The following is an 11,583-nucleotide window of genomic DNA, read 5'->3' on the forward strand; positions in this document are numbered from 1 at the left end:
GATAATAATGATAATAATAATAATAATGATAATAATAATGATAATAATAATAACAATAATAATAATAATAATAATGACAACAATAAGCATTATTATAATTATTACTATTACTTATATTAATATTATCATTATTATTATCATTATAATTATTATCATTATTGTCATTATTACTATTATGATTATTATTAGTATTATTATTATTAAAATTATTAATATTATTATTATTATTATCACCATCATCATTAGTATAGCAATATTACCACTGTTATTATTAATGATGATGGCCGATGATGATTTTTGGTAATGGTTGAAGTTTGCTGTTTCCATTGTAAGACGCAGCAGTAAAGGAGAAAGCATTCAACACTATAGAAGGTTACTCGCAATCCGGTCACAGGAGCTGGAGAGTACTTTTCATATATGTCGCAATATATCAAGATGAAAAACTATTTAGATAGATCGGCATAGACTACTCCAGAAAGCGAATCAGATTTTTTAAAATTCTGATACCGTAAGGAATTGTGTATAAAATGAGTTGTTGTAATACTAAAGTAATAACAGTGAAATAATTTAACCCTGCGGACATTTGTTGTTTGTTCTTTTTGTGCGATGGGAGACTATTTGAATCTCTCATAATATCTACAAAAAATATAAAAGTAAAAATCGTTGATTAATTTATCTAAAAGAGAAAGAACGTAAATAAGCATATATACCTGAGCGCGGCGAAAAATTTTAGCCCTGCGACCGACAGTTGTTTGTGTTTTGTTTTCATGGAAAGGGAAAGGAGCTGCGTGAGACGGGAGCCACATCTTGACCTATTTCATCCCCTTTTATGCCTGCAATGGACATCCCAGTGACGCAGCTTCCTCCGGGAGATCCTCGTCTTGTGGAAGCCATCGTTGGACAGTTAAAATCGAAAGGAATATTCGATCAGTTTCGAAAAGAATGCCTAGCTGATGTTGACACGAAGGTAAGCCAATACATCATTTTTGTTGTATTACGATTTTTTTTTCTTATTTCTTGTTCGTCTTATTTTGGGCTGGAGGCATGTATGTAGAAATAGTGTGTTTCTTTTAGATTTTGCTTTATCATCTCATTGAGTGATTATTTAGCATGTATTGTGTATGTGTAAATGGAAATCGGAATTTAGACATTTGTTTTCAGAAATTTAATAAACCCAGTCAGCGCCTAATGTTTCTTTAAATAAACACCACTAATAAAGAATATCAGCCATACATATTATGAATATGTTTTAGATAAATGCAAGTGATTCCCAAGGTACCTCAGTATCAATATCGACCTTGATACGCAAGACGGGCTTGATGTATATGAGAGTAATTGTGGTGTAAAGAACAAAAAAGGCAAGTGAATTATATATTGAATACTATCATGTGGAACTGATGCACTATTACTGCTGAGTTTGGTTAGTATATATTGACACGAGCTGTTATTACCAATCGGAATGTTTTTTAAGTGGATTTATTTTGGAAATTTTCCGAATTGTGCAACCCAAACCAGTGCCTTTTCATTCAAGCAAAGCATCTTCTAATTTGGTCATGACTGTGGCCCCAGTGTTATTATTTACTAGTAAAAACACTAAAAGTAAGTTAGGCATATCTGCCAGAGACAGCCGTTGCTCTCTGCCTCTCTCTCTGTCGCTGTCTCTCACTCCCTTTATTCATTGGAAAACCATGGGGAATCTGGGGTTCGTCCAGGGTATTCTCTTGCTAAGGGTAATCCCATGCCTCTCCCCCTTTTCCTCTTGATTTATCACACTGTAAGTCTTTGCTTGTTTCAAATAGGGCACCATAGTCTTTAACCCTTAGAAATCTGGGTGCCTCATGGCTGGTACATGACCCAGGGTTTGGGGATTAGGCTTACTTGTGTAGCAAATTTTTTTGGATATGTGACTTGCAGGCCCAGCCCATGGGAACATTCATGCATTGTATCAACACTCCAAGCCTCCTCTTTGCATTGCCATTAGCCTTTCTTCTGCAGGTGCATATTTGCTGTTTTTCCATGATCTGGGGTGTATTATTGTCCTTTGTTATGCTGTATCAAGATGGTAATAGACTGTTTTTGTTGACCGGACTCCATATTATCTGCCCAGGTAGTTTACCCTCTGTACAATAACAGTAATGTAGTTTGTTTTTTTGTTTTGTTTTTTTAATCCCCCCCCTAATTTTCAATTTTACGTGACATCATGCACCACTGGTAATGACATGGAGAAATAGGTTCCTGCAGGTGGACATAGTGTCCTCCCTGGAGATAAATCTCTCCTTGGCATAACTCCACCCTTGTATACTGCTGGAAATCCTGTAGTTTGTGATGAAGGTCAGAATGACAGGAGTAGCAAAAATAATCAGTAGATATGTGTTCGCCAAGTGATGTTCAGCATTACAGCTTGTATAAATGTCAGCTAGTTAATGTAGCTCTTTGATATATGCTCCAGGAAAGATAAACAAAAGTCCTTCACCTATATTCCAAGATAAAGCAAAAGTTGATCCATATTTGACGAGAAAATAAAAACATAGATTGACTTTCATGCAAATAAATAACATTTAATGTTTGTAAACATACTAGCTTCTTTTATCACAGGATAATCTATTACAGATCTAATTGACCACATTTTCAAGTTTCACAAAGCAATCAGGAAAACATTTGCTTATATAAACATTCAAAGACAATAAGAAAGACGTGAGATGAGTATTGCACCTATATTTGGAAGTGAGAATATGTGAATGCCTTAGGACCACAGGCAGAGGAGCCAGCCCAAGGGAAAGAGGAGGTGGGATGGTAAGTATGGCTGGAGTAAACATGCTAACCTGGACTAGATTTACAAGTTCAAGGTTACATCTTATTGACAACCTTAAAGAGACATGATACCAGCCTTATATTTTCAGAGCTGAAAGGTAGATATCAGGATCTGAGTGAGTGAGGGTAAAGTAAAATTGAAAGTACAGCAGGACAGAATAAACATTATTATTATTATTCCGCATTTACTACAAGCACCAGACATAGTTCCCTGAGTCAGAAAGTGGTGTTAGATTATAATTTTTCCTGTCACATGTGGAACTAATGTTTGTCCTTTATAGTGATGATAAACCATAAGCACTAGGTGGGCAGGAGATTAAGTAGTAAGAGACAAGCAAGCTGTTGGAACGAATGGCCTTTTTTAAGGTAACAGTTGATATTATATATGTTCTTTACATGTTACTGAAGTACCTGTCACCCAAGCAGATTTTTCCCCATCCCCTGACACTTGGCTTCACTCCTTGATTCATAGTGCCCCATTACCCTTTGGTAGTAGAATTTCAGAAAAGGTGTTTATGTGATAGGAATTTTACCCATCATTTGGCATGCTATCTCATTTGTGGTCTTAAAAATATATCCATGATGTTCAGAAGGAACTATATAAGGTCAGTCTACTACAAACTCATCCCCCATCCTACTATTCAAGTCAGTCCACATGTGTTGACATAGTTAGCTTTCCTTTTGGCTGAGATGGGTTTGGTTTGAATAGCCAACTTGAAGAGGTTGAGGTTGAGGTCATAATCCTATGATGCTGGACCGAAAATTTACTGTCCAGCACTTTTACACCAGGAACTGTAAGAGCAATCTGCCCTATCATTGCTGCATGCAGTCGGCCCATTCAGCTCAGCATGAGGAGCTCTAGTGTGCCGGCACAAGGGCAAATTGTGACTTTAGCTGTTTCTGCCAGTATAGGATTAAAACTGTTAAGAAAGGGTTCCTTGTCCAGTCATGACCTTTTCTTGAACTCTAAGCCTAACTTTTAGTTTTGATAATTTTTCTAGATGTGCCAAAATATTATGTCATTAGGTGTTTCCTGATTTTGAAAATTAAAATTTCTTTGTAATGTATTTCTTTTATATTCACTTTGAAATTCTCTTGCAGCCTGCCTTCCAAAACTTACGGCAGCGTGTCGAAGGCCATGTCAACAAATTCTTGGAAAAGAACACTTGGAAAAATGACCTGAACAAAAACCAGCTGCGTGATGGAGTGCGCAAGCATGTACAAAAGTAAGTTGTTAATTTTAGTGATGTACATGCTTGTGTGTGTGTTACTTTGTTTTGTACAGTGCAGTTTCAGTAAAAAAAAAATTAGCAAGTTTCATTGCTGAGGGTAAAGTAAAAGGGCTTATATTCAAAGAAATATTCCTTCTACCCAAGTTCCTTTACTTCATTCTTTCCATCTTATTTTTCTCTTTTTCTATTCTGATTTTTTTTGTTTTGTTCTCTTGTTTTACTGTTTCTCCTTTCTTCACGTTTTTTCTCACTCTTACACTCCTCTTGATTTTTATCTCTTTTCCCCTCATACAGCTTGGGCATCCTTGAGTCCGGTATCGATGCCATCATCACACAGGTGTTGAACCCGAAGATTAAGCCATTAATCCTTCCCTATGTGGAGGATACTGTCTACACCTTCCTGCAGATTGACAAGCCCAAAAGAGAGAGACAAGGTTAGTGACCCATTGACAGATCTTTGAGATTTTAGAGTGTCATTATATTTCAGGAAATAACTCACTGATCAGAATTTTTTTTAACCTATTAACAGAGAAGTGAAAGATGTTTTGGATGCCAGTATGTCATGTAAAGTATTCAGGAGGCACCTGGATTTTGAATGGGCCAATTTTAAAAAGTTAGGAAGTCACTGATAGACTATTTCAAGTAATCAAGTGATAAATTGAATCTGAATGGTTATTTGTTAGCAGGCACAAATAAGGATCCACAAGACACTGGGCAGCCCCATCTAGGCATGAGTATCATAGACACTAAGCCAAGCCTGATCCCCATGGAGACAGATGTCATCTCATCAGAGGAGGATGACATCTTGGCAAGAGAGTCTCCTGATAGCTTGCACAAATCACCGCCAACACCTCACGATGCAGTGATGAAGGTCTGTGTGCTTGGTCCCCTTGGTGAAACTATAAGAGTTTGGTTTAACTAAAGTAGATATTAAGGCTCATTCCATATATTTTGGGTCTGGCATCGTGTGTGTCATATGTTGGAGCGGTATTATATTTAGTTAGTGTAGCCATCTTTCAATTAGTTTCTTATCGTAATCACATGTCTTTCCTTCACTCTAAGACAGTGTATGCCCTCTTTTGCATCGAATAATAGAAATAAATTTAGAAGCACCACATCTACCCATTACTGTAAATTACCTTCATCTTTTGCTTTTCACTTTTTCAGTCTGTAGATGATAATGCTCAAGATGGATTTGGGAGCTACAGCCAGTATGAAAAGGCAGAAGATCAACCAGATGCCCTCACAGGGCATGTTGAAAGACTAAACTTGGATGAAGAACAGGACAGTAAACCAATGCTAGCAACCAAGCCAGCCCCTCTACCTCTTTTCGATGACCAGTCTCTTGACAGCATATCATCCAACTCCTCTGGCCTTACCTTCTCCCCACTCTCAGGTAAAGGATCACCTAGCAGTAGGAAGTCACAAGAGAATCTTTCAAAACTGGATGAGAGCCCCAAAGCAATGCAGGATCTGCGCTCCACCACCTCCACCCCACTTGTTGATGAGAAGCCAGCTGCTGAGGATGAAGAGGCATCCAAATCTTCCCTTGAAAGTGAACCCATGAAAGAGGCTGAAGATATGGAATCCAAGCCCCCAGAACCTTGTAACTCTCAAGCAAGTCAGCCAGCTGCACCTTCCTCAGAGACACCCATGCAGACACCTTCTCACTCCAGCATTGGAGCTGGGAAAGAGGATGACACAATGCTGTCTGGTACAAGCCTGGTGAGTTTAGATGAGGATTCACAAGAGAGCAAGGCCTCCATCTCAAAGGTGAGTGTTACATCTGAAAAGTCAGAAGCTGAAGAGAAAGCCAAGTCTGAGAAGTCTGAAGGTGAAATCACCTCCTCAAGCTCAGAACTCAGTGACAGTGATAACAAAGGACGGCATGGGGATCGCCCCCGCTACCAGGAAAAACACTACTCTGATTATGAATCATCACACAAATCTAGCAAGGGAAAAAGTGAATACAAGAGCAAGCATGACTCCCACAGCAGAGACAAAGACAGAGAGAAAGACAAGGATAAGGACAAGGACAAGGAATCACGCCACAGCAAGGAGAAAGACAGGAAGCACTCTAAGTCCCGTGATGACCACCACTCCCACAGAGACCGGGACAAGAAGCACCACCGGAGGGACAAGGACCATGATGGTGACAGAGACCGTTCGAGGGGCCATCACCATGAGTCCTCCTCCAGCTCCCACAAGGAAGGCTCCAGCTCAGGCTCAGGGAAGAGCTCAGGAGACAAGGACAAGGAACGCTCTAGCCATCAGTCCAGCGACAAGTCCTCAGAAGGCAAGAACAGACGTGACACCCCAAGTGAAAAGTCTGAAAGCAAGTCCAGTGATAAGGTCAGCGAAAAGTCTGAAAAGAAGTCTAGTGAGAAGTCTGGGAGCAAGTCAAATGATAAACCTGACAGTAGATCCAAGGAGAAGCTAGACAAAAAGTCCAGCAAATCAGAAAGTAAGTCAAGTAGTAAATCAGACAGTAAACAAAGTAGTCAGAAGACAGACAAGAAAGTAGAGGGAAATGATAAGTATTCATCAAAACACAAAAAGGATGGTAAACGAGAAGACGAAAAGCATAAGAGTGAAAATAAAGAAGAGAAGAGGAAGAGAGATGAGAAGGAAAGCAAAAGGGACAAGGAAGAACGGGATAGTAGAAGAGAGTTGAAAGACAAAAAAGAAAGAGATGACAAGGATAGCAGAAAGAAAGAAGACAGAGAAAGCAAAGATACCAAAAAGGAAAAGGATGACAAAGACAATAAAAAAGAAAAGGAAGAGAGAGAGACCAAGAAGGATAAGGAGAAGAAGAGCATTAAGAGAGACAAAGTGAATACTAAGGAGGAAGACAAACCCAGCACAGAGAAACGCAAGTTGAAAAAAGATGAAGAAGCTCAAGCAGAAAAAAAGACAAAAGTCACAGAGACAAAGCAGGAAGAACAGCCCCCAAAGAAGAGGACTGTCATGGATGAGAAGAGTGATAAGCTTCAGGAACTGCAGCTGCAAGAGGAAAGTTATGTGCTGGTGAATGACGAGGGCAACATCCTGCTGTGCTACACCAAAGAGGATGAGGAGACACCCGACCTGACACCGGTGGTGACACCGAAGGCCCTGTTTGACAGTGATGAGGATTCACAGCCTGAATCCTTTGAAGGCTTTGGGAACAACAACAATAATAACAAGAAGGGTGAAGTGAATGACTTTGAGGGCTTTGAGAGCTGCAAGTCAGACTGCAAACTCTCAGAATATTTGAAGATGGTGACCAGGATTCCTGATGAGATGGACATGGAGTGCCATGAGTGGTTTGAAGAAGAGGACCTCCAACTGTCAGTTGATGCCAGTGACCTGACAGGCAAGGTGACACTGGAAGAGTTTCTCCGATGTATGCAGATGCTTGGTGCAATCATAAGAGATGCAAATGGTGTAATCCAGGAGTACAATAATACTGCCGAGGCAAACACCTTAAACCAGGCAAGTAAGGAACAGCCTTGCAACCCAGAAGTTAATCCTGGAAAGAGACGGAGAATGTCAACCTGTAGCTCTGCCTCTTCCAGCAATAGTTCATCTGGGTCACCCAAGCACAAGCGTTCAAGAACAGACAGTAGTCTAGCAGCAAGCGATACAACACGGCTAGCAGAGCAGGGATCTGTCATTGTCAGTGGCTATGCCCTCTTGACCCCAGAGGATGATGGCAACAGGACCTCTTGCAGAGAGTATGGTAAGACTTCCTTTGAATTGATTTCAGTTTGATCCTTTTTTTTTTTTTCTGTTCTTTTACCCTTTTTCTGTCTGTTACTTGGTTTTCGTTCTTCTTTTTCCCATCCTTTATTTAGATTTATGAGAGAATAAAAGTAAAAACATGATATCCTCATGAATAAATAAAGATGTTTATCTTTTTGATATATTAGTTTGTGACAAAGTTGGAATGGAGGTTATATCTCATTTGGCACAGTGTCTTTATCATCTATGTATCATGTCTCTTTCATGGCAGTATGTTGTTTTTGAAGTAATCGGGAATCTAAATTCCTTGCCAAAAACTTTGGCATGAATAGATTATACTTTTCATTGTATCTCTTGCTGCAATTTTCTCATAAGATCCTGACTTTTGACAGTTCCAGTACCTTGGGTCAAGTAAAATGATACTGAATATATACATGCTTTCTCTTTTTTTTCACTTTGTTCCCATATGAGAAAGCAGTATAATATATATCCAGGTGTTTTTTGACAAGTGTGAAGATATTTATACATTTTCATATGTGCATCATATTCCGATCTGTCTTTCTTGGCTGATAATTCCAAATGGAAACTTGTATTCTGTGACGTTGGTAACCAAAATTCTAGTTATCAGAAATCAGAACATTATTACAAATACTTTATTGTGTTCCTTATTACATGTATGTTGTCATGAACAAATTTTATTAAATATATGCAACAAACATACATGATATGTTATTATTATTCCATATCAAAGAGTTTGATTTTCTGTATAGTTAGAATTAAATAGATTAAATTCACTCTCAACCCAGAGAAAATTTTGGATATATTTTTACAGCATGTGTCTTATCTTACGTGTGTTGTAGTTGTAGTTTTTTGTTTATATGTTTTTGTGTGTATATTAATTTTAATGTCCATGTGGCAGTTATAATGTTTTTTGCTTTTAAAGTCTTTTGGTTCTATGTTTGTTATGTTTTACTGCTTTTTGTATTTTGGGTTATTTTTCACACCTAATTTTGTTTTGTTTTAATACTTGTGTGTCTAAACAATCATGGTGCTTTTGTTTTGCCTGCAGTTTGAAAACACTCAAAACTTTAAATTGTTTCACTTATGAGTGGGGAGAGTAGTGGGGGACACAGCCATGAGAAAAACATATATTTTGTAAAGAGTTTTCACTGGAGTAAAATGCAATCAGGCTTCAGCTAAAAGAGATACTAGGAAGGCTGGAGAGCTGATGGGGAGAAAAATTAACATTCACCTACAAAAGTTGCTTATCAAATTGATCGGGAAGTAACAAGTAAGAAGTAAGAAGAATGATTCTGCCCAGCCTCAGATTATGGATTACAAGACATAGTTCTAATATTGGGGAATAACTGGCAGTTTTCTAACTAATAGAAGCTGATGGACAAGAAGAAGAAAACTATATCAATGATAATACTCCTTTGATACTGACACTGTGGTCTGTGTTGAATAATCCTAGCATGGGATCCAGTGAAAGCAACAACCAGTATTCACTAAATTCCAAATGCTCTATACTCTTTTATTATTTTCTCAGATCTTTCTCTTGTGGAGCTGAAAAGGAATGTAACAGAGAATGTAACCTCTAGTTGTGTAACAATTTTTCCTTTAATTTTCCTGAAAGTAAGAACCTACATTTTTGCATGCCAAGATGCATGGAAAATCACAGAAATACATATGATATCTAGACATTTATATAGGTCTAAAATTGATGAGGTGAGTAAAAATAAGACATTGCTGGTGGTATTTCATATCTAAGAATTGTAGCAAATGAAAATATCTTTAATTTTGCAAATATGATGTGAATATCTTTCTCATATTAGGTTAAATATCACTATACTACTAATAAGGTAAAAACTTACGTTATATATCTATATTGAAAGCATCAGGTTTTCTAGAGATTGGTTATGATTACAACTCAAATAAGAGAGGAAGTCACAGTTCTTTGATATCAAGTTACAGTATTTAAGAACCATTTATGTTTATCTCAGAGCAGAAGAAATCACCAATCATTCATTAAGGAAAAGATGCATCATTATATTCATTGTGCAGATGCCTTCAGTTCATATTCCAAGTTCTTTTACTGAATATATAAAAGGAAAATTTAATTTCAGATACCATTACTTCACCAGCAAGAGTGAGTTTTGAAATTAATAGCAAAACAGCAGTTAATTTATAGAATTGAAACTGGGCAAACACATCTCTTGTATTGTGAAGATATTAATTCTCATTCATACCTTTTCTATATATATATACATATATATATATATATATATATATATATATATATATATATATATATATGTATGTATATATATGAATATATATATATATATATATATATATATATATATATATATATATATGTATATATATGAATATATATGAATATATATATATATATATATATATATATATATATATATATATATATATATATATATATGTATATATATGAATATATATATATATATATATATATATATATATATGTATATATATGAATATATATATATATATATATATATATATATATATGTATATATATGAATATATATATATATATATATATATATATATATATATATATATATGTATATATATGAATATATATATATATATATATATATATATATATATATATATATATATATATATATATATATGTATATATATGAATATATATATATATATATATATATATATATATATATATATATATATATATATATATATATGTATATATATGAATATATATATATATATATATATATATATATATATATATATATATTTATATATATATATTTATATATATTTATATATATTTATATATATTTATATATATTTATATATTTATATATATTTATATATTTATATATTTATATATTTATATATATATATATATATATATATGTATATATATACATATATATATATATATATATATATATATATATTTCTTAAAAAATCAAGGAATGAGGTAATCAGATGAGGTCAGGTAGCCCAACAGATTAACTCCTTGGTGACTAAGTGGACAGGTGAATGTGCACTGGGCCATTGAGCTAAATTTGAGTCCCAGAAAAATGCAGGAAACCTTCATGATGGCATAACAGGTGATTGGCTGATGTTGCTGTTGTGACATATGTAGAATAGACTGATATTTCTTCAGATCTGCTTTATTTTTCATACAAATGTGTGTATGATGACTCATATTCGGTAGAAGCCAAGATGCAGCAGAGAAAGTTTAGAGTGGAAGTAACCAGTTTGAGCCTTAAAATTTACATGATCTAACAGTGGAAGCTAATGATAACTGCAATTCAGCCAGGCAGAAAGAGGGAAGGACAGAACTGAATGAATAAGGGAAAAAGCACATTAAGAATGAAGAAGAGGGAGAATGTGAAGTGAATAAATATATGAATGAGAGAGAAAAGAAAGAAAGATAGAGTGAATGGATTTAAAAAAAAAAAAAGAGAATGTTGTAGAAGATGCTTAAGAGAGGAGCTAGAGGCAGGCCAAAGGAGACGGAGTGCATCTGTGACATCATCGAGGCTTCTCAGACTTTTCCCAAAACTTGAAATATGAAATCTGTGTGGCAGCAATGCTTTATATTGGATGTAGTGTATATAATAGGAATTTCAGTTGATTAACTTCATCAAATGAAACCAAAAAATATGTTTTTACTCCCCAAAATATGAATTTTAGGTGGGCTCTGGTATTTAACATTTGGTACCATTTCACTCATTGGGAAATAAGTCAAAAGGAATGGCCATTTATAGGAAATAGCAAATAAACTCTGTGGTAA

General features: G+C 35.6%; 1 protein-coding gene across 5 annotated transcripts in view; it reads left to right on the forward strand.

The window, feature by feature from the left end:
- Positions 1–756: 756 nt before the first annotated feature.
- Positions 757–11,583, forward strand: part of LOC125044176 (biorientation of chromosomes in cell division protein 1-like 1) — a 13,076-nt gene continuing 2,249 nt past the window's right edge. For 3 of the 5 annotated variants that reach the window (XM_047640640.1, XM_047640642.1, XM_047640643.1), the window contains exons 1-5: positions 757–967; positions 3,913–4,037; positions 4,338–4,477; positions 4,727–4,914; positions 5,211–7,764. In XM_047640640.1, the coding sequence (XP_047496596.1) occupies positions 830–967; positions 3,913–4,037; positions 4,338–4,477; positions 4,727–4,914; positions 5,211–7,764 (3,145 nt within the window). In that variant the 5' untranslated portion in view covers positions 757–829. Of the gene's footprint in view, positions 968–2,610; positions 2,794–3,912; positions 4,038–4,337; positions 4,478–4,726; positions 4,915–5,210; positions 7,765–11,583 lie in introns of all 5 variants that reach the window. The other 2 variants (XM_047640644.1, XM_047640641.1) reach the window with 2 other exon arrangements.

This window comes from Penaeus chinensis, chromosome 35 (assembly GCF_019202785.1).
Source record: "Penaeus chinensis breed Huanghai No. 1 chromosome 35, ASM1920278v2, whole genome shotgun sequence".
Taxonomy (NCBI): domain Eukaryota; kingdom Metazoa; phylum Arthropoda; class Malacostraca; order Decapoda; family Penaeidae; genus Penaeus; species Penaeus chinensis.